This window comes from Musa acuminata, chromosome BXJ1-8, assembly GCF_036884655.1.
Source record: "Musa acuminata AAA Group cultivar baxijiao chromosome BXJ1-8, Cavendish_Baxijiao_AAA, whole genome shotgun sequence".
NCBI lineage: Eukaryota > Viridiplantae > Streptophyta > Magnoliopsida > Zingiberales > Musaceae > Musa > Musa acuminata.
In genome coordinates, this window is record NC_088334.1 from 11,316,181 (window position 1) to 11,343,475 (window position 27,295).

Genomic DNA, 27,295 nt, shown 5'->3' on the forward strand with positions numbered 1-27,295 from the left:
CTCTCCGCTCCCTCCGTTCCATTTATCTTCCTCCGATCTTTAGGGCGGGCTTTGGTTTCCTCGAACAATGTCTCGCGCTCCTCCATCGGACGCCGACAAGGGCTCGCCCGGCGACTACGAGCTCGAGGAGGACTCTCTGCAGAAGCTCGTCAACTGCGAGAATCGCTGCCGCGAACTCCAAGATCAGATCTCGTCTCTCGAGCGTGAGGTTCTCTCGTTGGAGGATCGCCTGGAGAAGCGCCGGGTTCGTGTTCTTTTCCCGTTCCTGTGTCAGATCCTTTCCCTTTTTTTTTTTTTTTGTCTTTTGCTTTGCTCTGTTCCTGACCTCGCTGTGGTGGGTCGCAGTACGGGGCGAGACTGAGCGACGTGGCGTTGGACAAGTGCATTAGCGCATGGAACGATCTGGAGATGGAGAAAAAATTCTGGGTTGATACGTATGGGAAGTCACCGAGAACTTGGTACAAAGTCGACGATGATGTGCGGTGATATCCTTTTTGCTTTTGGTGTTGATTGAAGAATCCTTTACGCTTTTCTCTTCATGTTGTTTCTTGATCGAGATCATGCTGTGTGATGATGTCGTCTCTTGATAGTCATATTGCTTTTAAATTGGCTAAACTAAAGGAAGATCAAGAAACTGGAAGGGAAATTAGGGTTTAATTGATGCCAGTCGACAGCGCAATAACTGTGGAAATTGGTTCGAAATTTTTGTTGGTTACACAGAGTGTTGTCTTCAACTTTAAGTGGCATTCATGCATCAGTACCAATTCCCCTATTACTTATTGCTGCGTTCGTTAGATCGATGCGTTGCGGGCTGAGGTTGGATCCTTAAAAGATAGCAGGCAAGCGCTGTGGACCAATGTGCGACAAATTCAAGAAGAGGTATCAAAGATAGATGAGTTGTTACTCTCCTTTACCTCATCACATCAGTAATCGATGCCATATTTTGTTGAAGGTCAAGAAATGCAATGAAGAGAATCGACGATTGCTGAAACAGTTGAGCAAGAGGAGAGATGGCAAAGGATCAGAGGCCGAACACAACAGCAGTGCTGATAAAGTGAGCGAAAGTTTTTTTTTTTAATAAATCATTCTTAATTGATTGATTATTTTGGTTTACAATTCAATGTTGTGTCTCCGCTAATTACTTCAAGTCTCATCATGCACATAGGGAAAGCGAATTCGGGCATGAAAAAGCGAGGCATTTCCCTTGATCCTTGGGTTTAGGTTCCTTTGATGTTTACGGATCGCTTCTTGTATGCACCATGAAGAAGCTTGTTAGTTAGTAATTCTTGCTTTGTGATGGCTTTCAACAGTGATACTGACATCTAATGAGTGAGGGGGGGGGTATTCACCATGGCTTGCAACTTGTACAAGGAATTGACTACCGGAATATAAGGAGTGAGTGGGTAATTCAGACTCATGTCAATGAGTGGAGCTTTCTTGTTCCCTAAGCAAGATTCTCCCTTGGTTCTTTCTCTGTCCTCTTTATCTTCTTCCGCTGCTACTGCTGCTTTTGTGTTCAAAGCTTTGTTTATCGCCAGCAAGGTCCTCCTCTTCTTCTCCCTCTCCTCTTTCTCTTGTTGCTGTGTCTGGGTTCACAGCTTTCTTGATCGCAAGCGCTCTCTCTCTCTCTCTCTCTCTCTCTCTCTCTCTCTCTCTCTCTGCCTGTGCTGCTTCTTATGGGTTCAGAGGTTTCTGATCCCCAGCAGGCAGGGAAAGGGCCTCCTGACTTCCAATATTTCTTGTTCCGAGCTGGGGAACACGGGTTTTATTTCTTGGTCCAGGAAATGAACCATGGCAGACGAAATCTCCAGCTGCGGCGTTGGAGGATCAGCCCCGCGACTGCGAGGAGAGCAGCATTTGATTTGAAGTATTAAGGATTTGTAGCCCGAATTACAAATATATACACACCTTTGGTAGTTCTTATGTGTGCCATAAAATTATTCCATGTTTGGTTATCTGTTCTCAATTTTAATCAAAAGCAAAACAAACAAGGCGATGCTTTATGTTTTGATCATTTCTGACACCAACATGCCTTTTTTTTTTTTTTTTTGTCTTTATCATGATGTTGCACCTATCTGATTAACTGCATTCGGAAACAGAAATGGAGCTGGAATAACCGGAGGCCAGCGTCACCTCACCCTCCACCTCCACCACTTTGTGATAACGGAGGTAGTGCAGTGTTAGTTTGGCAAGTCCCATAGTCCCACATCGAAAAAATCAGACTTGTTGTCTCATCTTGAAACTATAAATAAGGGCCTGAGCTTTAATGTTAGACACACCACGAGAAGTACCACAGACACCACAAGAAGAACAGCAGGCATCACAAGAAAACCTGCTTATGGTTTGAAGTCTTCTTGTTTAGGAAGCTGAAGGTGTTTTATGACCTAGGAACATTTCCTAAAGCATTTGTAAGTGTCCCTCTTTTATAGTAGTAATTTGCTCCTCTTTCTTCCGTGGATGTAGATCAAAGTCATTTGACCGAACCACGTATATCTGGTGTTCTTGTGTTTTGTTTGTTCTTATCATTTTATTCTTTCCGCTTTATTGTCTTTGTTGTGTTGCCAAAATTATCTGGTAAATATCCTGGGGCTAGCTCTAACAAGAGGTACTACCAGGATGGTTCACAATGAAGAAAAAGTGCATCGCGGAGTCGTCGGCTTCGGTGGTTCTGTATTTGGATGGTTGCAAAAGAGACTAAGCCGGTGAGATTGCCAAAAGGTGCTATTTGATTACTGGTTTCTTTGATGTTCGACTCTTTCTTTCTTAAATAACATATGCAGAAGAAAAACACTAGGATTCAAATTGTGGAATTATACGTGTATTACATGTGTGTGTGTGTGTATAATATATTTATATTACAATATGTAGTCAGAGCTACGAAAAGTTAACAGCTTATGTCGATGCGCACAAAATTCATAGGTCACAAGTTCAAGTTTGGCAGACATTCAACAAATCGAACAAACATAGAACCAATAATCAAGCATTTGAGAAAAGATTGGGCAAAACTTAGAACCAATCAACAAATCGAACAGCTTAAGAGCCAATCAAGAAAAAGTTTGCGAAAATCTTCCAAACGGGAATAAGCTATTGCCAAAAAGTAATTGCCAGGACAAAAAAAATCCAGTTCCATTTTGAATTTCATGTTTTAAGCATAAAAATTGACCAATGGAAGCATGAGCCACTTTTGAAGGAAGAGGATAATCAACCAATGGCAAAACTTAAATCGTAGATTTAGAGACTAGGATCGGCGGAAAATTGCTTCAAACCTAGCAGTGGTACAGGGTCCCTACTGGTCTGCTCAGTATCATCCATCGTGTCTTTAGAAAACCTCGGTGCCAAACCTACAATTATATATATCAAGCTTTTTAAGCTGTGTAACAATATATGCCCATCGATACAATAAATGAAATAAATGCAGAAACACTGGCAACAATGATAACCTTGTATTGAACTGTTTGATTTAAGTCACCCTTGAAAATGAAAGCATGAATCATTATCAAATTATCATGGATCAGTATTGAATTTATCGCTTGACATGTCCAAGTTCTTCCCAGTGCTTTGTACAGAAGAAGAAAAAAAAACATCAAACTCAGAGGGAAATATAAGCTTGTTAGTGATAAGACCAAGTTCTGTTATGGAAAAGAGCCTGTAAATCAGAGTTCTGTCTTAGAGGTGATGATAACCATCCGATCAACTCTCTACTACAAATGATACTTGATCTTTCAGCTAGAATGCTTTTCTCAATAGGTGGGACAGACTTGAAGTGGAGAACAATAAGTTGGATATGTGTAAAATCATTCAGACATTATTGCAAAACAAACTACTATGATGATTTTCTGAATAAAGGAATGAAGCTTCTAACTTGATATGACTAATTAAAAAAATAACAAAAAAGTTTTAGTAAAGTTCAAATTGTGGAACATGATAGTAGAAGCATTCTGCACTTGTATACATAGGCACGGTGATAGCTGCTGCTAACTGAGCTAGGAGGGATTCACGTGGAAATCGCCTATCCTATCATCAAGTGTCAATAATTTTAACCAACAGATCGTAGCTCTGTATCAAAATTCATAATTAATCAGATTTTGAAATTTATAAAGTTCAAGAATTTTTCTCGCTTGAGTTACTGGAAGCACTTACGATGAACTTACAGATCCTTTATTGTTCACTTCCGTCACAACTCTGCTTTCTGCAAGAAGAGTACGAGCATCATCAATATGATCAAAAACCACTTTTTGATGAGCCAACCATTTCTTTTTCCTATCCTCATACCTTGCCCTGGGTTGTTTTGGCTGTTCTTGATCATTTGCCAAGGTCTTAATATGATCCTCCAGTTGTTCAATCTAGATAACAAAGCAGGAAAAGAAAGGTGTTAACATAGAAAGTAGTAGGAAACTGATTCATGTGCAGTATACACAATGTTCTAAAAAGCAGTTGGCTCTCCAAAAGTTGGTACGAGGAGCCTTCATGGAGTCATTTTGAATCTCTAGCTGTAAATGTAGTTCTCAACACTTAGCGAATACAATTTTTCTTTAAGAGAAAAAAGAAAGTTGGCAACATTTTGTAATAGGATAATTAATGTCACAATATTGGGATAACATGTTCACTTTGTCGAATTTGAACCCAAACGATTAAGTCCAAGTTTACTAAATTGGGATATTCAATTTGATGATAAATCAATCATATCTTTGCCCAAACTTAATGTGGAACTAAGGTATACTGGTACCTTTGTGCTGGCAATCTTCGTTGTTTATCAGCGATGCATCAAATTGATCATGCGACCCTGTTCTCCTTTGCCCCAATCAAATCTCTCAAGGCCATGAGCTTCATTTCTGCTTCTTCCTGTAGGATGCAACCAAGTCAAGACCACAAGAATGGAAGCCGAGAATTCACATGAGAGGGGAAAACAGAAGAACCAAAAACGAACACGCGAAGATGGCAAACCAGGCTTTAATCATCCGGATCGCTGCATTCCCGTCGCAGTGTGCCATACTTCCGAATCCTTCTCGTCAGACGTCTGACTACATTCGTTGAACGGTTTCCGTCAGAATAGCAACTAGATTCAATATTACCACAAGATTGGAAGGAAGAAAGAGAGACATAGAAAGAACCAACCATCAGCTTCCTTCTTGGTGGAGTACATACAGGTCACCGATGGCAAGAAGGCCTGGAGATGAGGGGGATTCCGCCGGGCCCTTCGAGATCTTTTCTTGGATGGAGATCATACATGCGGTCTCAGAGGTCCCGAACCCACCAAGATTCCTTCCCGGCACCGAAGTGGGCACGAGCAGAGAAGGTATCGGTGTTGACAAACATATTCGTTTTTGATCTGACAATAAGGTCAATAAGTTAATCATTATGCAACTAAAAAAGCACTGATGAACAGTGCAACACACCAAATGAAGAACTATGCAAATCCATCCTTGTTTTGCCAACAAGTAAAGAGGGTTATCTATACACACGGAAGATTTACTGGTTGGTTCTTTCTTCGATCTTTCGCTGCAAGGCAGCTGCCGATTGATCCTGCAGATTCCGGAGTTGCTGCGTCTTCAGATCGTCTGGTTTTTGTTCGTCGTCTTTGCTGCGGGAACCAACAACGGCAGCAGGGCGTATCCCATGGGGAACATCCAAACCATTCTCCACACCTCGGATCCAACGACAGCAGGGCAACAGCGACAGCTTCGCGACTGCCTGAAACTTCTCTCTCGTCTCCGAAGTCTGCTCTATCAGGTAATCAACGAGGACAAGGCGATGAAGAAGCGCGTGGGAGAACTCTGGGTCTGCATGCTTTCAGCCAATCTACTCTCTCTTTCTCTCTCATGACATGGTTTCTTGGATTCGTTGATGACCAAGATTCCTTCCCGGCACCAATGGAGTTCCTAGAACTCCCAAGAAAGAACCCCCAAAGAACTCCGATGGGGGATCAATAAGGAGAGGCGCAGCATCGAACATTCCAAGAACCAACAGAAGAGAGAAGAGAGACGGGACGGGCAGGTCATAGCACGGGTCCTCTTAGGGTTTAACCCCAGAGAGAGAGAGAGAGATCCAAGAAACAGAGGAAGCGCGGAGAAGCAAAGAAAGAAATGAATCAAAGGGTCTACATATATATATATATATATATATATATATATATATATATATATATAACGCCTGACCCGATTCAAAATCAAGAATCTGGATCCGACCCGGTACGATATCGGGTTTATCGGGTTCCAAGACTTATGACCCGGAACCAATTCGAAACCCGACCCGGTTCAAAATCAACAACACACTATGGATCCGACGCTTACTACTTCAAACCGACCACACCGGGCCCCGCCGCCCCCCCGGCCCCTCCCTCTTTCTTCGTTTGCATTAGTCTTCTTCCTGAGGCAGTCCACCTAAAGGAATCAACGAGGCGATCCATGGGGAACGACCAAAGCACCCCCAGGAACGAGGCGGCCTTGCTTCTTCAGCTCAGCAACTACGACGACACGATCCGTCGGCTCCGGAACAGGCTCTCCGCGGTGGAAGACGAAGAACAGTGGATGAACGAGCGCGTAGAGAGCGACCGGGTCTGGGTTCTCTTGCCAAGCTTCTCTCTTGGATTCCTTCGTGTGATGATGTTTTGATTGGAATGCGTAGGTCAAGTCAATCAAAGCCGCTGAGGAGTTGAAGGATTGCATGGCGGAGTGCCAGAAGATGGAAAGCAAGCACGATCGTCTGGTGAGGCGCAAAGCTACATACGATGTAGAGGTAGGAAGGATAGAGACTTTTCTTGATAGCATTGACTTCTTGGAATCAATAACCAAGAAAAGAAGATGTTTCTTTAAGCACTCACTCGATCTTTCTTCTTATCTGTACATTTGTGATCCGGAAATTGTTGCATTCCGTAGGCTGCAAGATTGGCTACTGACATCAAGCTTCTGGAAATCATGAGGTGAGCCGCAAAATCTTCTTCCTTCTTCCGTGGATGATGCATATCTCCGGCTGCTCATGTGTATACATAGTCATCATATTTTCTTCATACTGACATACAGTCATCATGAGCTCCAAGATCTCTAACATGCATAAGATCACCACTAAACATTCTCTCCATGGGCAGGCCGCAAGATGGAAGAAGAATGTGAGGAGACGAACGAGTCGATCACTGTCGTAAATGTTACTGAGCGTGAGTTCCTGAGAAATATGGCCATGCATGGCTGGAGCAATTGTGAAGCTCCCATATCAACTGTGAGGATTCAAAAATTTGTTGGGTTTGAGTTCATGTACTAATAATCAAGAGTTGTCGTGTTTGCATGCTTTTTTTGGTATAGCGGTATCCTTTGTCAATCAATTGATTGACAAAGAACATCAATCAATTCATCAGAACTTGACAAAGAATCTTTAATGTTTCTTTGTTCACCTTTTAACTTGGAGTTGTTTTATGTTCTTTAAGTACAACTGTTCCAGCTAGAAATGCGACCTGGTAGTATTCTCTGCTACATGACACCAATGTGGGCAGGAGCAGAGAAGGTATTGGTTTTCACAAACATGTTCATTTTTTATCTGAAAATAAGGTCAATAAGCTAATCACTTTGCAACTAAAAAAGCACCGATGAACAGTACGACACACCTCATGAAGAACTATGCAAATCCATCCTTGTTTTGCCAACAAGCTAATCATTTTGCTGGTTGGTTCTTTCTTCGATCTGTCGCTGCAAGGCAGCTGGCGATTGATCCTGCAGATTCCAGCTCTGCTATCTCTCGAGCCAACGTCTCCTTCTCCCGGTCTGAGATCTCGTCTGCTCGCTCGTTGCAGCTTCGTCAAGGCCGCAGAGCAGAGCTCGGGTGGAGGAGCAGATAACCAAAGAACAAGAAAGCCGTTCCCAAGAACACAAGAATCTTGATGCACCATATTGCCTACCTCGACCCACTATAAAAGCACGTCGGCGTTCTCCCTCTGCATGCCTCCCATTCTCTCTCGATCTCCCTCTCCCGGTGAGATCAAAGGTTTCTTGAGCTTGGCTTTCTCCTCCCGTTAGTCCTCGTCCCGAGTTGCTGCGTCTTCATATCGTCTTGTTCTTGTTCGTCGTCTTTGCTGCGGGAACCAACAACGACAGCAGGGCGCATCCCATGGGGAACATCCAGACCATTCTCCACACCTCGGATCCAACGACAGCAGGGCAACGAAAACAGCTTCGCGACTGCCAGAAACTACTCTCTCGTCGCCGACGTCTGCTCTATGAGGTAATCGACGAGGACAAGGCACTGAAGAAGCGCGTGGAAAAACTCCGGGTCTGCATCCTCTCTCTCTCTCTCTCTCTCTCTCTCTCTCTCATGACATGATTTCTTGGATTCGTTGATGACAGGCTAAAGCACGCGAGACTGCGGGCGAGCTGAAGAAATACAGGGATGAGTACCAGGAGCTGAAATCGAATCACCGGGATCTGGTGAAGAGCAAGGAAGAATATGATGCGGAGGTACGACCCGGATCTTGTAATGTGTCGAATCTTGATTACCATGAGAATGGAAAACAAAAAGATTAAGGAGAAACCTCTATCCGTCCATCATCTGAGAACTGTTTTCCGGCTAGATCAAGAGATTGACAGATGAGATCGAACTTCTGGAAACCGGGAGCGGAGACAATGATGCAGAGGTACGTGGTGTGAATCAAAACGTTTAGGTCTGCTTCTTGCAAGTCATGTTAGCTCTGAATTATTTGCTCGATTTCCTTGGTATTTATTCTGTACGTTAAAACTTCTTTGATCCGTTTCTATCTATCTGGATATCGCTGCACTGTGTAGGCAAGCGGTGAGATCCAACATGCAGATAATCCAGACAGATATCGAAGAGGTATGAAGTAGAATTTTTCCTTTTTTTTTTCTTTTGGTGTATCGACCATAATATTTTCCAAACAATTAATTTACCGACGAGAGGAGAAGAAAAAAATAATAATTAAAGGAATGTGAATTATATTATTTTGAACTGTTGCTCATGGCACACGTACACCACAGGTTGCACCATCGGCTAAGAACTCGGAAATGCACTTATGGGGACGGTGTTGATTCCGGTAGCTTCAGCCGTTCAGGGCATGTGAAATGCACATGAATCTTGTTCTCGTGTAATGGTTGAATCTTGCAAGGATGTGTGTTTGACTTGGAAATGAAACAGGCTCTCAACTGGTAAGTTCTTCTGTGCGTTTGACTTTAGGTGCCGGTTCTGCATGGCATGCTCGATCGCAGATTCATTCACTGGATTGGGTTAGTAGGATCGATTCGCACCGAAGATTGGGTTACTGTTGGCCACGAATCCGACCCAACTCGAACGCCTACGTGCACAATCCAACGCCGTTGCTTTCAGCACAAAGGCTTGTTTTGTTGACATAGAAGCTGGTAAACAACCGTCGGTCATTATAATCATCACAGTGTGTCCGAGAAGATGATAAGATATTCTATTATTTATTTATTTTTATTAATATTTATATTTATATATTTTGAGTTGCTAACTTGAGTGTCCAAAGAATCCGAACTAATTCAGATCGTATCGAATTAATCAGTTCGTCAATAACTTAATCCTTCGACAAAAGCCTCGATTGAAATGTCAAGAACACAAATAGAAAGCTCGGATCGGAACACACTGAGACACAATTCTTCACGTATAAGTCGACTAGATTCAGGCTTTCAAGTCCAATCAAAAGGGTCAAAATTGCAGTCAGGTAGCTTGGTTCGTCGAAACGATTAACGTAATCATTCCTTCCCATCCAAATCTGCGTCGGTGATTACCCATCTTCCATGGCTCGCAGGAGGCGGAGTGGTAGCAAAGCGCAGTACAGTGCAGTACTAAGATACTACACAAACCACACAATAGAAGTACCACTATTTGAAGCTCGGGCAGTGGGAAAAGTACACCTTTGTACTGCCCCGACACACTCGTTCTCGGGTTTATAAAAGCAGAGCCGATAAGAACGCATCACAGGAGAGGGACAGAAAGAGACTAGAAAGAAAGAAAGAAAGGGCGCTGAGGAGGTAGCAGTAGCAGTGGAAGGGGCATGCAGAGGAGAGGAGAGGAGGGAAGGCGAAAGAAATCCTGTCTCCTGTGCCTGCCCCTCCCACCCCTGCTGTTACGACTCGCTTCTGCCGGTCACGGCAATTCCTCCTCGACATCTTATCGACGAACGGTATGGTTTGACTGATGACTCTTTGATCTTTATTTCTTCTTTGTGGTTTTATCATGGAATCGCTGCAGCTTATAGCGAAGGTAAGGGGGAAGGGAGGAAAGAGGTCGATTGCCATCTTGGAATCGCTCCTCGCTCCTGGATCTGAATCTGGATTTTGGCCTTACGAACGAACAGGTAGCAATCTGAATTTGGGTTTCATAGCAGGAGTTGCGTGTAGGATTCTTGAAGCGAAGACCTCGATTGCCATCTTTTTACTGTCCCAGCGGTAAATGATTTGTGTGGACAACCAAAACAGTGGGAGTCAGCTGCACGTTTGCTGTTCCCGGAGAAGCAAGCATATTTGGTAATCTTAATTGATCTCTGTGTGTGTGTGTGTATGTGTGTTGTGAGCATTATTATGTTGCAACTTCTTGCTTATTGGTCAGTGTGTCTCTCCACCAAACACCAGTTGCTTATTTTGCAACTTGGTTGAGAAATATTACATTTTATGGAGATGTGCATTGTTTGTCTATCGCTAAGGTAAGTGTGGGGCAAATTTGAAACAAAAATATGGCAGCATTTTGTCTTGGTTTGTGCTGTGTCGTCTTTTGTTCTCACACGTAATTATTGTGAACAGATTTGCCGTTGGATGGATATTCATCACTGATAAACAAAAATGAATGGATGGATATTCTGACAAACAAAAAGAAAGATATATCATATATTTATACAAGTACAACAATGGGATATAAAGAACGAACAAATAACACACAGCCGAATGAAATAGAAATTATAATTTATTATAAAAATAATAAAAATATAAATTTTAGAATTTTTTTTCTAAAACTTAAATAATGATCTGAATAATTATGATACAAGGATTATATGCATAATATCTAAATTCTTTCTATTATGTTACTATGTATAATATTTAAATTTTTTCTAATTAATCACGATAAGAATTTACTAATTTGATGTAAGAATACAGTTTGGATGGTTGAGAATAGTCTTTCTACGTTATCATTGTCTTCTTCCTTTTCATTCTCTTATTTTTTTTATTTTTTATTTTTTAATCAAGTTGCTGCTTATAGTTTTCTATCTTGATGCTATAGTATTTCTCCTAATTTTTCACAATCACCACTTATTAGATTTAGGGTTAGATTAAAAAACAGATAGACTATGGGCTGAACTCATGGGATGTCAGCCCAACACATAAGGGATCAAATTATTTTGAAGAGTTAAAGCTAGGGTGATGTTCAATTGAATTTTTTTTAACGAAAGCTTCAATTCAATTCAATTCAATGATATTGAAAGCTTCTGATAAACCAATCATCACGATGATTCTCTATCAAGCTAATAGAGAAGATTTATATACAAATAAGATTCATTTATGTTTGAAATAAGATGAGAGAGAGATAAAACAAGAGTTTGGTTGTGCATTTGTTTTGAAACTATTTTGGTGATTACAGGTTTTTAATACACCTGCAGGTTAGAAGGCAGCAGTTATGATGATTAATTATCTAATAGTGAAGGCAATGATGTTTGGGTCAGTCTTTTATTTTGGATAAAGATTTGTATTTTTTGGGTTTGAATTGTGGTTAGTTGACAAATTCTATTTGTTTTGTGTGTCATCGGATACAAAATTATATTTCTTTTTGTCACAGATTATATTTGCCTACACATTCATAAATTGAGTGTTAATGAATCTTCTATTCATTGTATTTCTCCATTAGAAGGGTACAAACAACAATATTCAATATCTGTCCCAAATAATATAATTTACATGTCGTAATAATGTAATTTATTTATATTCGAGCTAGAGTTAAAACTTTGACTTGACAATGACATTCTTATTGTAAATTACATACTAAATTAATATCATTGTAACCGATAAAGGTAAAATCCTCAGTAAATTCTTAATAAAATAAATACGATTGTGCAACCAATAAAGGTATAATCATTAGAATGATAAGAACAGGTAACCCTTTGAATTTACTCGTATTATTTGATGCAAAGCGAATCGAGTTCTTCTTCGTTCAGGACATCCTTATCACAAATCACATAGCACAATAGCATAATCCATTTGTATTCGAGCTTGAGTTAAAACTTTGACTTGATATTGACAGTCTTATCGTAAATTGCATACCAAATTAACACCTATATAACCAATAAAGATAAAATCCTTAATAATTCCTCATAAATTAAAAGATTAATTATATGGTACCCCTTAGCTACCTTTAGAATCTTGATTTCTATATTTTTAAATGTTACATTCGAATCTCTATACTTATAAAAGTGAAACATCTAACCTCATTTTTCCTTACGTCGTCGATTCTACTAACGAAAATATTGCAGGATATATCATTGAGCACACGCGGACTCTACCTTACTTTGGTTTACCACTAAGCATGTACAGTATTTTTGTAAACAAAATCGATAAAATAAGTAAAAACAAGGTTAAATATCTCATTTTCGTAAATATAAGGATTTCAATATAATTTTTTAAAAATATCGAAATGAAAATACTAAAGGTATCTAATCACACGATAACATATAATTAGCTCGTAAAATAAAAAATGATTATTCAACTAACAAAAATATAATCGTTAGAGAGCAAATCTAATTCTTTTTCCTCTAAGCTATTCTTATCACATGTCATATATTATAATAATATAATTCATAGTGTCTAGTGTGAGAATTTATTGATCGCTAAGAGGAGAGGTCGGAGCGTTAGGAGACTTAAATTTGAGACTTTTTTAGAACACTTAAAATTTGACAAAAATATAAAAAAAAACCATTATGTTCTTTATTTAATGACAACTTACGCACGACTTTTCGTGAAAGTGTCATATGACCCGAGAGATAATAATGGCAGTGGGGAATATATAATTCCCCTCTCTTCTGCGACATAACGTTGGAATAAGAGTCACGCGATGCTGAATATTCTTTTTCGAGAAGAAACGCACGAATCTTGAAGTACTCGACGTTGGCTGTTAGCGCCAGAGGGCAATGTCGTGATTGTCGACAGAGTTGATTTGGATTCCGTCAAATCGGCTCCCGTCATGTCATTAGCGACGGAGAAATGACTCCATATTGCCACATCAGCCCCGAGTCGACTCAACTCACGGTGGATTATGACACCCACACTCCGTCGGACGGCGTTAGCACCAGAACAAGCGGAATATTCGTAGAATGCCGTTCGCTGGGAGACGGCTCCGTCAGGAGATAGTTGGTGCGGTGTGGGTCCCACGGATATAATATTCGAGAAGGGGAAGGGTTGAGTGCGACGAAGCGCGTCTCCATTGTCCGTTCCCTTTCCCTTTCCCTTTCCCCTTCTCGGATAGACTCTTACCATTCTTTCCTGCTTTCTCCACGCGGAGGTGTCTTTCCTTCTTTCTCCATCTCATCCGTTCTTTGTATGGCAGCCCGAGTGTTAGTCACTGGAGTCCTGGGGAAGCGATTCGTGAACCGGATCTGGGCCGCTCGGGATCCCGCGCCGCCCGCCGTTGCTTCTTCCAGGTTCGCCCCCTTCTTTTTGTCTTCTTTTCTTGCTCGATCTGATGTTGCTCCTACGAACACGGGGATACATGCTCTTGTTTGGGGGAAAACCATGGACCTTCTTCTTCATCTTAAACCACTCTTAACAATTTCTTGGTCATCTCCTCACACAAGAATCTCTTGCGACAAGTATTAAAATCGGTTGCTTAAAACAGGGGTTTTTGGTCCGAATCTCTAATCTCTAACGAGCTGTCTAGTACTGATTTATCGACCATGGAAAAATCCTTCGGTGGGTGGTAGACACATCTTTCGTATCCTCTCACGCCAGATGCGAAGAAGGACTGTCCTGATTGGTTGCGAGTGTCGCTGAGATGATCCAGGCGATATCAGCCGTGTGATACGTTCGTCGAGGTCATCGACGTCTCCCTTCTTTTTTCCCTTGTTCTCGTTCCAACCGGTTTCTTACCCTCGCACGGTGTACCCGTGGAACCCGCTTGCTACCGTGACACGCATTACTCCGCTTCCTCGAGGCACCGGAGCGGGTACGTGAGCGGGTGGGGAGGTCTCGTACGGTTGGGATTTGCTAGCTGATGGTGGCATCTTCGCTCTCGATTGGGGAGTTTTTCTTATTTGTCTGAATACTATGGAAAAGATCCGCTGCATCACCGAAACAGCATGCAGCTATAGAAGTCCGCTTCTGGCTTGGTGCAGGAAGAGGGGAGTGCACGCGTCGTCGTACGATAAGAACGAGGACGAGCCGGTGGGACCCACCGCGGTGCCGGATAATGTGATCGACGCCCAGGCGGACAAGTACTACTGGGGCCCCCACCCCACCACCGGCGTCTTCGGCCCCGCCGCCGAGACTGGCGCCTCCTCCGCAGCCGCCGGCGGTGCGAAGACGGCAGCCGGCCCGTCGGCGTTGGACGAAACCGTGTGGTACCGCCCCCTGGAGGACGTCGACAAGACGCCCCACGCCTGAACGCGGCCTCGGTAGCATCAGCTATCACGCAATAAGCAGCGGGTGTATGTGTGTGTGTTGAATGCATGTAGGAGAACCTGTTTGCCTTTGCTTCGATCGTCGTTTTGCTTTCCGGTATGGCGTGCTTTAGCTTTAGCGATGATGTATTAGTAAATGGCTTGCTGAACTTCGTTAATGTTTCGTTGCCTTCGCTGCACAATTTGCTTTCTTTTTCTCTTTCTATGATTCGCTGTTTGTCTGCGTGCAACTTTCCCTTGCCATCGTCGTACGTACGGTCCTGTCCCACCGAGCTAGTGGGGTAAGGGATTAGGCCTCTTGGATCGTTGTGCCGACACAAGCTTGCTTGGACTGTGGCCATCGGATCCAATAGGGAGTCGATACGTTATAGGATTAATCATTCATGTTGGCAAACCCCGCCGCACCGAGCAAGTAAAATTATCGTAAGACATAATATATCACAATTAATACAGGACGAATTCCAGAAAAACACTCTATTTTTAGCTTTTTTTTTTCTCGTAACCATACTCATATTTTTCATTTTTTGTCAGCATTCCACAAAATATCTCTAACAAGCCACAATAACAATTCTCGTTTATTCTTTTAAACCAAGCTACAGGGTAAATTGATCTACAGAGTGAATAAAAATAATGCAATTAATATGTCTTCCTTTTTAGTTGTTCTTGTTTCTAGACCAACAAACATACTTTTTAAAATCATATTTTGTATATGAGAAGTTCTATTGAATCTTGAATCAATTTGTGTTGGTTATAGGATTTTTAAATAAGTATATAATATTTTGATAAAGGTTTTTAAAATACTGCAAATTTATTAAAAATAATATTAAGTGACGTGTGAATTTTATACATGCGAGGCTAATATTGTCACCCTGTGACCATCGATAGGGTGTACCCAATAGTAGTTAGTATAACTCCCTAGTCAAAGGATATTTCGAAATTGTGAAAAATAACATCTTCTTTAGAAAATATAAAAAAAGGGATCCATTTTGAAAAAACTTCAAAATAAAAATAAAAAATCGACCATTTAATATAACAAAGTTATTCTCAAAAGGTTAGATATTATTGTATACTCAATACTCACTGCTACCAAGAAAGATTTCTTAGACGCGACTCCGAATCAAATCGAATTGATTCAACTATCAACAAGATTTTGGGACTAAGAGGAGGATCACACATCTTAAAAGTATCTTATACCCCGTCTTCAACTACAAAAGTTGTTTCCGTTCGATCGCATAGTTTGACAGCAGTATACATTCAATTTAGAATTAGTTTATAACTTTAAGCATTCTTTATTTACATGTTTATTTATTTAGGTATCCTTGCTTTGAGGATTATTTCAACATGCTTTAGAGGAAGATATTTTAAGGTCTCGGGTGAAGCATTCGATATACGCTAGTCGTTCGTCTCCGACAAGGTTCCTTGGGATAGGAACGTCGGCGATTACACTGCCGCCAAGCTCCGCTATTCGAGAGGTTTGGAGGCGTCGAAGGCGTTGAGATAAGATCGAGGGTTCGGTGAGTATAGTTCGTCTCTACATGTGCTTAAAATTGCATTGCAATTATCACCCGATGATATTAGTACGGAAAGTAGCAAAGCAGATAAGCAATTATAAAAAGTGATAATTCTGATGTTGAAAAACATTGAGCTACAAAATGAATTTTGAAATATTATTTATTTTCTTGAAGACGAAGATATCTCTGTAGAATTACTGAAATATTTCTGTGGGTTAGGAAAGTATACATCCAATCGTTTTTTCTGCCTCTCGGATCTTAAAAAAACTGGGAGATCGATTTCTTGTTTTCGATAAAAGAAAAATTAAAATACTTTCTTCGCGGATAAAAACAGAGATAATAATGGAACTCTCGTATCAATATTAGTTAAAATATTTTTAACACAAACATAAAATTGCAAATTATCAGACATTGAATGGATTAGCAAGCGCGGAGATCAGAGTCCTGGCTTGATCTTCTCCGTAAAGGAGAAGACAATAGCGCACAGTGTGTTCATAGTCGATCATCTGGGGAAAGGCTCATCATCTCGCCGCGACCATTGATGTATCATCAACGGCAACAAAGCATCAGAAATCAACAAAACTAAAAAAAGGAAAATAGAAGATGGAAGGAAGGAGATCAGAACCGCTGGCTTGAATCTTCCTCCTCCAATCTGAGGAGACAAAGAAAAATGCACAGTGTATTCACCGTCGATCATTTGGGGAAAGGATCATCACATCCCGTAGAACACCTCCATCATTCTCTTCCAAATCGGAAAAGAAAATGAAACAAAAAGAAGAAAGAAACCAATCATGGATTTATCAACAAACATTAACACAAATCCTAAGAATCTAACGCCGAAAAGATCATGAAATCTAGAGATCTCGACTACGAAGCCTCCGCGAAGAGAGAGGAACTTTAACTTTAAACACGAGGAGGCGAGCTACTTATAGAAAGGAAACGAGAAACCCTAACGGCCATCGGAAAGGAGATCAACGATTGCACCATGCCAGCCATTGGATTGGTTGGAAATCGCGGAGATCAGAAACCTGGCTTGATCTTCTCCTTGAAGGAGAAAACAATAGCGCACAGTATGTTCATAGTCGATCATCTGGGGAAAGGATCATCATCTCGCCACGACCATTAATGCATCAACAACGGCTGACAAGCATAAAAAATTCAGAGAATCTAAAAAACAAGAAAGGGAGGAAGACGATGGAGGGATGGAGATCAGAATCGCTGGCTTGAATCTTCCTCCTCAAAAATGAGGGGTAGATAAAGAAACACGCGCAGTGTATTCATCGTCGATCATTTGGGGAAAGGATCATCACATCTCATGAAACACCTCCGCCGATCTCTTCCAAATCCGAAAAAGGAAAACGAGAAAGAAAGACGAAAGTGAAGTAGGAGCCATCGACAAAGAAGAGGCGCGAACCTTAGAGATCTCGCCTTCAAAGTCCTACAAAAACACGAACCCTAGATATGTCGCCTCCGAAGCCCCCGCCATCAGAGAGGAGCTTTGGGCACCGAGGAGAGAAGCCGTGGAGGCGAGTTACTTATAGCGAGGAAACGAGAAACCCTAATATCGATTAGGAAGCAGATCAACGGTTGGGATATCGCAACGTCGTAGCTGCGAAATGAGACCCTAAGAACTACGAGGCGGCGGCAGGAAGGAAACCGATCAAATCAAATCTGATCAACGGCTATTAGGGTTTTATCCGTATTTACAACTTTATCTCTGTAAAAATTTTAATTACTTAAATTCTATAGATTAAATTATAGAGGAAGAATTACATTTTAAAAATTAAGACTAAGATAATTAAGCTCCAATTAATTTTTTTATTGTCAATCTTTGAAAAAAGAAACGATGACATTGAAAGTTAAGTCAGATGCCTCACATATAAAAGATTACGACTGAAAAATATAATAAAATAAAATAAATATTGCATATATTTTCTTGGACGAATTCCAGGAAAAAAAAGCTTTTTTATGTTTGAAATATCTTTTTTTCATTCCATATTCTATCGATCGACCCATAGTATGATCAGGTGTGATTATAATTTTTTTTATACTATATCATAGTGTTTTCAATAATACTATGGTATAAAAACACTATAATATAGTGTTTTTATAAATAGTATAAAAAATATATTTATAGTATTTTTATATTATATTATAGTGTTATTAGCAATAGCAGAAAAATGTTATTGAGTAGTAACAGAAACATTGTAATATAGTATTTTTGTTTTTCGTAATATTAGGAAGATATTATAACATTATTTTTTTACTATATTATAATTATATTTAAATATTATTAAAAAAAATACTATAACAATGTGTAAAAATACTGTAATGGGATCGGTTTATCCAATAGACATGTCCATAGAAAAAATAAAAAATAAAAAAAAGGATAAATGATTAAGGGTATTTTAGATATTAGAGAATAGAGGATCGGAGAGAGGGTTACGATCGCTCCTCTTTGCATCCCTTGCTCTGATATCGGAGGAAGGCTGTTGTAATCGTACCCTTCTCGTGGTCAATGGTGCTCTGCTGCGGTCGGCGGTTCTGCATCTCCTGCTCTCCTCCTGTTCTGCTCGGTGGAACAGAGGAGGGTTTCTTTGGGGGTGGCTACTGCGTGCAGCCCTCTACCCTCCTTCTTCCCCTTCTCATTAGGAGGAACAAAGGTGAGGTGGGCTGGGTGACAGCGGCGGCGACTGCAACGAGAAAGTTGGGATCGTCGACCTGCTGTGATCCCTCTCTGCAGCCCCTCTTCTCAACGAACATGGATTCTGCGTGAAGTCCCCAACGCCATCTTCCCCTTCTCATCGTAGAAATAGAGAAGAAGAGGGTCGACAGTTCTGCGCGCTCCTCGAGGATGGTTTCTTTGGGGGCGGCGAGTGTGCAGCCATCCGAACGATGCAGGGACACAGCAGCGATGGTCCATTGAGCTGACGACGGTGGCGGCAGGGTAGATTTGACTGTGAGACTCCCTGCCCTTACCTCTCGAGTTGCTCCTCCATTATCTTCTTTCCAGCGAGATGCTCCTTCGACGAAGCAGGTCGCGCCCTAGATCGTAACCTTCTTCTCTCATTTTCAGCGACCGTCGATTGTTAGATACGTGATAGGACTCAAAACATCCTATTTCCTATTAGCCTCATTTATCAAAATTATACGGGGAACATCGACAATTGATTTTTAGAGTATTCGAGGATTCTACAACGTTGGTCTCCTAATGTACATTTGGAGTTAGATAGCATATAGTTTATTCCCTTATGGGTATCTTTTTAAGGTCTTTTTCTACATCTTTAGAATCGACATTTTATTACAAAGTTATGTAGCACTTTGGAACAGTCACTCTACATCGACAAAGCAACAGCTACGCAGACGAGATTAGCATTTGCAAGAGTATGTGTACTGGTTTCTTCCGACGAAGATCTTCCTAATGAGATATTTTATCGTGATCTTGATGGGAACACCCGTAAGGTACATGTCTCATATTCTTGGAAGCCACAACGATGTCAGAGTTGGTTATCTTTTGGCCATGCAAATGAAGCTTATCAGCAAACTCCGAAATCTATCACTAAGGTATGTCGATCACGTTAGGCGCCTTAGCAACAAGGCGAGCCTCCTTTAGTGGTTGTAGCATTGGTAGTGGCAAAGACGATTAAGCATTCGACTCACAAGGACAGCACAGCACCGGGGATAGAAGGACAAATCAGAAATTTTGTCTCTTCCTATTATGTTGGAGTCTTCCACAATAGAAGTTTCTCGTGGTACTCATGAACAGGAGAGATAGAAGTCAAGAACTTCATCTCTTCCTATATTATCGGCTCCGTCCACAATAGGAATTCCAATATCCACTCATCGCGCCAATTAGGAAACAAACTCCTTTCAACTATCTTATGTCCCAACAAGCTATACTAACCAGGATATTGTGTCTCAACAATCTTATCACAATTTAATAAACCATGCCAACCTATAAAGTCTAAACATTTGCAAGTGAATAAATATAGGAATAAAGCTTTAAAAGGTAAGGATATTATGCAGAAGGAAAATGCAAAATCTAAGGATAAGAAAAAGAACGGTACTATCCATTCAAAGTCGTAGGATGAATATCTTACTTTTCCATTTGTTTTATTTCTGATGAAGATAATCTACTAGAATGTTCATGGAGTTAATAAGCCTGAAAAATGTCCGGAGTTCTACAGAATAATCAAGTTTGTCGCATGTAATATTACTATTTTTGTGGAAATGAAAACTAAGCAATCATGTGTTTATGCTCAAAAGAATTTAATATGGCTAAACGCATAACTGTTTAGCAATGATTCTAGTGAAACTTTTGGTAGAATATGGGTCTTATGATATCCTAACTCTATTAATACTTGGTTTATTTATGCTACTGATCAATTCATTCATCTTAGGGTTGAGAACAAATAGAATGACTATCAATTCAATTTCTGGTATATATGTTTCAAATAGTATGCAAGAAAAAAATATACTATGGACTGATCTGACTAACATTACAAATGGCTATCTTAATGTACCTTGGATTGTTCTTGGTGACTTTAATATTGTTCGGTATATAAATAAAAAAGTGGAGAATAGACAGCTTTCAGAAAGCCAACTTCAAAGTTTTAATTATTACATCGATACTACTGCATTCATTGATATGAAATATATGGAAATTGACTCTCCTAAAATAATCAAGGTGCTGCTAATAGAAAATTAATGGCTCAACTCGATAGGTGTTCGATTAATCAAGAATGGTTTACAGTTTATCCTGATTCACTTTTTGAGTATGATGCACCCTTATTTTCTGATCATTCTTTAATGTATATACATGCAGACAAAGCAACACCCAGAGGCAAGAAACCTTTTAGATTATTTAACATGTCGAGTACTCATCCTCAGTTCCTTATGTTATCAAATCAGCTTGGAACGTTAATATGTTTGGTTCGCCCCCTTACATCTTATGTTAAAAGCTCAAAGCCTGTAAAGCAGCACTTAAGGAGTGGAATACAAACACCTTTGACAATATTACCACCCGGGTTTAATTTTGCAGAAAGGAACTAATAGCAATGCAACATGAGCTGCAACTTCAGCCTCGGATGAGAATCTTATCTATAAAGAGATAGAAGCCAGAAATAACTTCATGCAAGCCTTAAAGCACGAGAAAAGTTTTGCAAAACAAAAGTCTCGACAGCATTAGCTTACTCTAGGGGATACAGAGACAAATTTGATAATCTTATTAAGAATTTAGATGAGGTTAAAGCGCACACTGAGCAATTTTTTTATTTCTTACTCAATCAAGCGGTACAACCTAATAATATTCATGTGGAGCCAACTAGAAAGCTTGATTCGGGTGTCATTTCAATCTTCAATGCCTCAATTATAGATCACAAAATTGTAAGAGTTATCTTTAAGTCACCGAAGTATAAAAGCCCAAATCCAAACGGATTTCCATTGAATTTTACCAAATTACATGGTCTATTATTGGTAATGATGTGATTAAAGTTTGTCAATATTTTTTCTCTTCAAGTCATATTCTTAGAGAGATGAATTATATTTTTATTTCTTTAATTCCCAAGAATGCAGGGGCTGATTCACAAGAGAACTATCAACCTATATCATTATGCAACTTTATTTACAAGATCATCTCTAAAGTGTTAGCAAATAGAATGCAAAAGATAATACATAAGATCATTAGTCCAAATCAGGATGCTTTCATCGAAGGGAGAAGTATAAATAATAATATTCTTCTTGCTAATGACTTGGTCAAGTATATGCACTCAAAAGCAAAAGGGACGAAATTATGTTTTAAAGCTAATTTACGAAAAGACTTTGATTCAGTTAATAGAAAATTTATCTATAAGATACTCCTCGGTATTAACTTCCCTCAGGTTAATTAGATTCAATGTTGCTTGGAAACTCTAAAGTTTTCGATACTCTTCAATGGCTCACATATTGACTCTTTTTTAGAGCACGAATAGCATCCGATAAGGTGATCCACTCTCTCTATATTTTTTTACTATTGTAATGGAAGGACTCAGTTGTATATTAAAACAGACAGTCTCTGATGACAGTATTAAGGTACCCAATGCTAATTATATTCATATATCACACATAACTTTTGTAGATGATTTATTTATCTTTCTTCAGAATGATTCAACTTTAGTGAGGAATTTGGCTACTATTCTGAATGACTTTGGTATAGTTTTTGGCCTTCAATTAAATCATGGAATAGTAAAGTCTATATATATCCTTGTATCGATGATAAGGACTTTATTGTACATACTTTGAGGATTAGTAAGGGAAGTATGTTAGTTCCTTATCTGGATCTTTCACTCATATCTATTGGTATTCACAAAATTCACTGCCCATCTTGCAAAAAATAAAGAATAAATTATAATATTATTAAAAAAAATTATTAAAAAATTATTAAAATAAAAATAATTCTTAAAAAATCTGAAAAATGGATTTATTTTTATTATTTGCAATATGATGCCGATTGGATCCTTTTTGTGATTGAAAAGAAATATCGTCAGGCATGTTTTGATGTTTGAAACTTTGGTAACACAATAAAGCACTAATCACCGAAATCTTATTTTGAAATATTATATATTATTATTAATAGTGTGTGTCCGACATTTCATAGCAGTTCTTCTAAGGTAGGAGATGATCGAGAGGGAACAGCTCAGAAGACATTACACGCTCTAACGATGGATGACGTGAAGGTGATAGAGATCGAACAGCTCAGAAGACATTACACGCTCATCTTCCTCCAACTACGGCATGGTTGAATCAATCAATGGCACAGCCTTCGATCCTCGAACTCACTCGTCCTGTTTTGACTTCTTGCCCTCGGAATTCTTCACCATCCCCGTTGACAAACCCATCGGTCTTCCATCACAACCCCCTCTCCCTCATCATCTCATCCACCTGTTAAACCTCCTTCACCAACAAATCGTACACACACATATGGAATCCATGACCGTCACCATCAAAACCCACAGACACAGCCCACTCCCACCAACCCTAGTGGAAGGTAGGCAGGCCTTCACATTTCAGCTTTGATCAGGCTTTATAAAGATAGAGGTGCACAATATAAACAACCCTCTCCTATCTACCTATATGTACGTATAAAGACTATATAGTCAACGTGGGTTAGACGAAGCATTCTTTGATGGCAGGTGTCTCTTTATATATATACATAGTTGTGGAAGGTTCCGTCCACCTTCGTCTCGTGCTGCTATAAACAAGAAGAGGTGTTGTGTTGTGTTGTCCACCTATGGAGGAGGTCGAAACTCCCCGAGCTATTGATTCACCAAAGGACTCCACTAAGGGGGAGATAATGGCCTCACTGCGCTTTGGTTGTGATGATTGGCCTTAATGTATTGAAAGAATGCTGTGATAGTGAGAGGTTGTATGTTGTTTATCCTGCAAAGACACAGCTTCGGCATGTCTGACATGGACAGAGGCAGATGTTGTATTAGGAAGAGGATGATATTGCCACCTGTGCTAACACAATAACAGTCTAACTTAAGAGAGAGAGAGAGAGAGAGAGAGAGAGAGAGAGAGAGTTGTGGATTGACATCCATATCACAACATACTCTTTGTTTACTTTGTAGAATATGTCTTTGCAGGACATAATTAAAGGCACACACTAATCTCATTCTCATCCCCAAGGCTTAGCTTGCGTTAAACTAATGTGATTATGAGAGCTAGCAATGGCTTTATCTTTTCCAATTCCTTTAGGGCACACACTGATGAATGCGGATGAAGATGGCGTGAGCTGTAGTGGAAGTAGGTGTCACAGCTGAGTCGGGGAGCCTCCACCATCCTGCTAAAACCACTTCCATTTCTTAAGCCAGCCTCTCAAAAGAAGAAGAAGCGTCACACCAATCCATATGTTTGATCGATCGGCTCTAAAATCTCCTCTTGTGGTTCTAAGCATTAAATTTACTGTATATTGATTGATGGTGGTGTTGCTTATGAGAGATTCAGGCATGTCTTCCACAGCAGTAAACATCAGAGATCAGTTGAACGAGATTGCTGTGGTCAGATTTAGTTGAATTTGTTGGTCATCTTGTCAAGCTTAAACCCTAGTTTTGTTGTTTGTTTCCCCTCATTGGAGCATTGGTTTTGCTGCTATGGACAGCACTCTCAAATTGCACTGTTTCCAGCTGCTATCACGTCACTTGCACTATACTAACCTTCTTCTATAGACTCTGCAAGTCCATTTCTTTTCCCACTTCACTTCTCATGCGCAGCTGCACTCACGCGGCTGGGGAAGTTGTGGAAGAGAGCAGTACTGAGAGCGATCGATGGCACCCTTGACATCTCAGCTTCACCACCACCACCACCACCACCAAGCTTCTCCTCAGTGCTTTCCACTCGCTCGTGATATGGTTCCTTACAAAGAGATCAGGAACTGAGAATAAATGGTCTCAACCTTGTAAACTTCATTATCGAACATAAGCATGCACGCACGGTTTCGGGGGAAAACGGAAGAAGAGTGTTTCGATTGCACCAGTCAAAGGTTAATTAACAGCCATTAAAGCCATTAATTAACTGTGTCACACAATTGAACTACACTTTCATGTTGCGTGGCGAGTGGGGCTAACGCCATAATAATTGTCCACAACCCAAGTGGGAAGAAACGACACGAGTTGAGTACGCTTTGCTGTCTCCCATCCTCCATCTCTCTCTCTCTCTCCATCTCACGCTGATGTCATGCCATCGGCTGTGCTCTCCTTATATATCCACGAGTCTGCAGCAGAAGCCAAAGCAAAGCTCACTATTACGACGCCATGGCTCAACAAGGCCTCGAACTCTCGACGGTGCCCAACGACCGGTGGGAGATCCACCCCAACCCCTTCTCTCGGACCGCCATCACCCAGTGCTGCTCCAACGCTGCCGCCGCTGCATCGTTCGCTGATGCTTCCAGCCACTCAGCCCTCAGCATGGACTCCTCGTCTGGTGATGTTTCAGGAGAGCCAGCGGAGAACCGCCACATGTGGAGCCATGTCCTGCTGTAAGTATTACGGAAGACGCCATACATAATTGCTACTCATGGTGATCTATAGATCTTTCCCTCTGAGTACATAAGCGAACCAAACTCGTCCTCTGAAAGTAGGTGTCGATGTTGCAGAGACGTAGAAGATGCTGGGGAGGTGGATGATGGGGAGAACTTCCTTGAAGTGCTGAGCTCAAGAAGGCTAACAGCAGATGTGTTCGAACCTGCATGCGCTAACTCCAAGAAGATGGACAGCTGCAGGGAATTGCATCCATTCTCTCTTCACTCCTTGGGAAGCCTCATGCAGCCAGATTTCGCTAACAACTGGTCTCTCGCTCCTTCGAACCCACAGCTCGAGCATCATCTTGCACCATCAACGTGCAATGGCTATATCTCTGCTTCGATGTTGATCGATCACTTGGCGTCTGATACTTCTCACGTTGCGCATGAAATCCCGGTTTCACCGTCGTTTACTGTCGACGCAGTTGTAGGAGAAAGCAGTAGAAGCTATTATGATCACAACGTGAAGCCACGGAGTCACCAAACAGGTCTCAACCATGAGTTCTGCGGTGGAATGGCAGAGGCTTCATGGTTTAACCGAAGAAGTCCGTCAGACCAAGTCCCCTTTGGTGGATGCTTAGGCAAGCAAGCTGGAATGGAGTTACCAGCGTCAAAGCCTCGTGTAAAAGGCTCAGATTTTTGTTGTGGCAATAAGCAAGCATGTGAAAGATCATCAGTAACTCTCTCGCTCTCTCTTTCTCGTTTACAGACACAAAACCCTCAAAACATTACATGTAATTGTTTCTGCTAAGAAGTAAAAGCTCATTTCTTATTGCAGATAAGAGGAAATAGCAGGAATACCGGAACAGTTGAAGGAAAGAAGCAAAGATCTGATGAAGAGAGTACAGAGACACTCCTCAAGAAATCCAAGTACGATAGCTCGATGGTTTCACCTGCTAAGGTTAGGTTAAAGATACGCATTTATCATACTGTTTCTTGGAATATATAGCACAGGGAGATAATGTATTCTTGTCGGAAACAGCTGCAGGTGCCCAAGGCAAGGATGGCAGCTGAAAGAATCAGTGCTCTACAGCAAATTGTATCGCCATTCGGGAAGGTAACCGATTCCACCATGTTCTTCGTGATCAGATGGAAAAGCATGAGTTCATCCAACACTCTCTTTTGCGAATTTGTCAGACAGATCAAGCATCTGTGCTCATGGAAACCATATTTTGTATCAAAAGTCTACAAGAGCAAGTACAGGTAACACCATAAACTTCTCATCTTCTGGGAGGAAAAGTTCTCTTACCATTCCTATAACTTTACTGCTTCATCAGTTTTGTCTTGATTAACAAGAATATGTTGCATCAGAGAGCAAAATTGAGGTTTAAGTCACTCGACCTCAACCTTTTGCTCAAGATATCTCAATCTCAATCTCTGTATTAGTAATCACCAATTAATTGACGACAATTCTTGTCCTAACCATGCAGTTGCTAAGTGATCCATACATAAAGTCAAGTGCTAGCAAGGTACTTCAAGATCTTTCCTTATCTATTTCTTACAGTGGCAAATGGACTGCTACATGATCTGTATCTGCCCTTCGCAGGATCACAATTCATGGGGACAATTGGAGAGGAAGGTAAAGGCTCAGGCAAAAGTTGATCTGAGGAGTAAAGGGCTTTGCTTGGTTCCTATTTCATCCATCTCTCAAGATCATACAGACAATAGCAGACCAGATTACTGGATGCCAACGTACAGAAGTTGTTTCTACTAGTTAGAGCCTTCTTGCGTAGATCTGTAGATCACCAATTCTGTCAACGACATGTAATTGTCCGACAACATAAATGTTTCTACCAGTTATTATTATTTTGATGGAATTGTTGCTGTATTGTTTTGTTTAATACCACGAAAATATACTGTAATGCTATTTAAAAACATTATAATTGAGTAATGTCTCGTATATTTTAACTTCAATTCTTTCGTGAAAAATGAGAAAATGGTATCGTATGATTTTTCTAATTAATTTTACTCATATATAAAGGGTTGCACAAATTATATTTTTTACAAACATAAATCATCCACACAAATCAATGGCAAATGTTAAATAGAATACAGGTGCATAGAGATGTAATGTTTGTAATGTTTATGTTTGGTAACACAAAAACAATGTAACTTTCT

At 40.5% G+C, this 27,295-nt stretch overlaps 3 protein-coding genes, 4 long non-coding RNA genes, 2 other non-coding genes and 2 pseudogenes across 19 annotated transcripts; 5 read left to right on the top strand and 6 right to left on the bottom strand.

The window, feature by feature from the left end:
* Positions 1 to 36: 36 nt before the first annotated feature.
* On the top strand, positions 37 to 2,886 carry LOC135589007 (uncharacterized). Of its 4 annotated transcripts, XR_010476562.1 has the most exons (6): positions 37 to 244; positions 346 to 477; positions 796 to 879; positions 953 to 1,054; positions 2,100 to 2,408; positions 2,616 to 2,886. XR_010476562.1 is itself a non-coding variant. In XM_065081329.1 (5 exons), exons 1-5 carry the CDS (start codon positions 68 to 70, stop codon positions 2,199 to 2,201), a joined length of 597 nt encoding a protein of 198 aa, XP_064937401.1. In that variant the 5' UTR covers positions 37 to 67; the 3' UTR covers positions 2,202 to 2,544. The 4 variants fall into 4 exon arrangements, 1 of the variants encoding a protein (XP_064937401.1); XM_065081329.1 differs by lacking the exon at positions 2,616 to 2,886 and having other exon boundaries at positions 2,100 to 2,544; XR_010476563.1 differs by lacking the exons at positions 37 to 244; positions 346 to 477; positions 796 to 879; positions 953 to 1,054; positions 2,616 to 2,886 and adding an exon at positions 1,436 to 1,913 and having other exon boundaries at positions 2,100 to 2,544.
* Positions 2,887 to 3,084: 198 nt separating this feature from the next.
* Positions 3,085 to 6,061, bottom strand: LOC108951845 (uncharacterized). 3 transcript variants are annotated; one of them, XR_010476567.1, is made up of 6 exons: positions 5,474 to 6,061; positions 4,945 to 5,329; positions 4,727 to 4,842; positions 4,273 to 4,343; positions 4,141 to 4,189; positions 3,085 to 3,341 (listed from the first exon to the last, which is right to left on the bottom strand). It is a non-coding gene; the product is annotated as an uncharacterized LOC108951845 (long non-coding RNA). The 3 variants fall into 3 exon arrangements; XR_010476565.1 differs by having other exon boundaries at positions 5,463 to 6,061; XR_010476568.1 differs by having other exon boundaries at positions 4,928 to 5,329; positions 5,463 to 6,061.
* Positions 6,062 to 6,535: 474 nt separating this feature from the next.
* LOC135589259 (uncharacterized) lies at positions 6,536 to 7,115 on the top strand. The gene is made up of 3 exons (XR_010476668.1): positions 6,536 to 6,735; positions 6,876 to 6,919; positions 7,085 to 7,115. It is a non-coding gene; the product is annotated as an uncharacterized LOC135589259 (long non-coding RNA).
* Positions 7,116 to 9,694: 2,579 nt separating this feature from the next.
* On the top strand, positions 9,695 to 10,709 carry LOC135587520 (uncharacterized). Its single transcript, XR_010475896.1, has 2 exons — positions 9,695 to 10,138; positions 10,207 to 10,709. It is a non-coding gene; the product is annotated as an uncharacterized LOC135587520 (long non-coding RNA).
* A 2,715-nt stretch (positions 10,710 to 13,424) lies between these two features.
* LOC103994463 (late embryogenesis abundant protein At5g17165) lies at positions 13,425 to 14,816 on the top strand. The gene is made up of 2 exons (XM_009414803.3): positions 13,425 to 13,636; positions 14,327 to 14,816. Exons 1-2 carry the CDS (start codon positions 13,536 to 13,538, stop codon positions 14,592 to 14,594), a joined length of 369 nt encoding a protein of 122 aa, XP_009413078.1. The 5' UTR covers positions 13,425 to 13,535; the 3' UTR covers positions 14,595 to 14,816.
* A 1,646-nt stretch (positions 14,817 to 16,462) lies between these two features.
* Positions 16,463 to 17,773, bottom strand: LOC103994462 (uncharacterized). Its single transcript, XR_001979284.2, has 2 exons — positions 17,537 to 17,773; positions 16,463 to 17,262 (listed from the first exon to the last, which is right to left on the bottom strand). It is a non-coding gene; the product is annotated as an uncharacterized LOC103994462 (long non-coding RNA).
* On the bottom strand, positions 16,554 to 16,653 carry LOC135591880 (small nucleolar RNA Z103). Its single transcript, XR_010478648.1, has one exon. It is a non-coding gene; the product is annotated as a small nucleolar RNA Z103 (small nucleolar RNA).
* Positions 16,736 to 16,844, bottom strand: LOC135591882 (small nucleolar RNA Z103; annotated as a pseudogene).
* Positions 17,138 to 17,237, bottom strand: LOC135591879 (small nucleolar RNA Z103). The gene has a single exon (XR_010478647.1). It is a non-coding gene; the product is annotated as a small nucleolar RNA Z103 (small nucleolar RNA).
* Positions 17,327 to 17,438, bottom strand: LOC135591881 (small nucleolar RNA Z103; annotated as a pseudogene).
* Positions 17,774 to 24,885: 7,112 nt separating the features above from the next.
* On the top strand, positions 24,886 to 27,054 carry LOC103994461 (uncharacterized). 6 transcript variants are annotated; one of them, XM_065081330.1, is made up of 7 exons: positions 24,886 to 25,135; positions 25,235 to 25,853; positions 25,956 to 26,078; positions 26,160 to 26,234; positions 26,315 to 26,380; positions 26,608 to 26,646; positions 26,724 to 27,054. In XM_065081330.1, the coding sequence occupies exons 1-7, from the start codon at positions 24,912 to 24,914 to the stop codon at positions 26,889 to 26,891; spliced, it is 1,314 nt and encodes a 437-aa protein (XP_064937402.1). In that variant the 5' UTR covers positions 24,886 to 24,911; the 3' UTR covers positions 26,892 to 27,054. The 6 variants fall into 6 exon arrangements, with proteins under 6 accessions (XP_064937402.1, XP_064937404.1, XP_064937403.1 ...); XM_065081332.1 differs by having other exon boundaries at positions 26,166 to 26,234; XM_065081331.1 differs by having other exon boundaries at positions 25,238 to 25,853.
* The last annotated feature ends 241 nt before the right edge of the window (positions 27,055 to 27,295 follow it).

Coding starts and splice junctions, on each gene's coding strand:
- LOC135589007 (XM_065081329.1), top strand. CDS start 68: ATGTCTCGCGCTCCTCCATCGGACGCCGACAAGGGCTCGCCCGGCGAC. Junction 478..795: donor GGTACAAAGTCGACGATGAT/GTGCGGTGATAT, acceptor TGCGTTCGTTAG/ATCGATGCGTTGCGGGCTGA. Junction 880..952: donor TGCGACAAATTCAAGAAGAG/GTATCAAAGATA, acceptor ATTTTGTTGAAG/GTCAAGAAATGCAATGAAGA.
- LOC103994463 (XM_009414803.3), top strand. CDS start 13,536: ATGGCAGCCCGAGTGTTAGTCACTGGAGTCCTGGGGAAGCGATTCGTG. Junction 13,637..14,326: donor CCCGCCGTTGCTTCTTCCAG/GTTCGCCCCCTT, acceptor GGCTTGGTGCAG/GAAGAGGGGAGTGCACGCGT.
- LOC103994461 (XM_065081330.1), top strand. CDS start 24,912: ATGGCTCAACAAGGCCTCGAACTCTCGACGGTGCCCAACGACCGGTGG. Junction 25,854..25,955: donor AAGCATGTGAAAGATCATCA/GTAACTCTCTCG, acceptor TTCTTATTGCAG/ATAAGAGGAAATAGCAGGAA. Junction 26,381..26,607: donor GTCTACAAGAGCAAGTACAG/GTAACACCATAA, acceptor CTAACCATGCAG/TTGCTAAGTGATCCATACAT.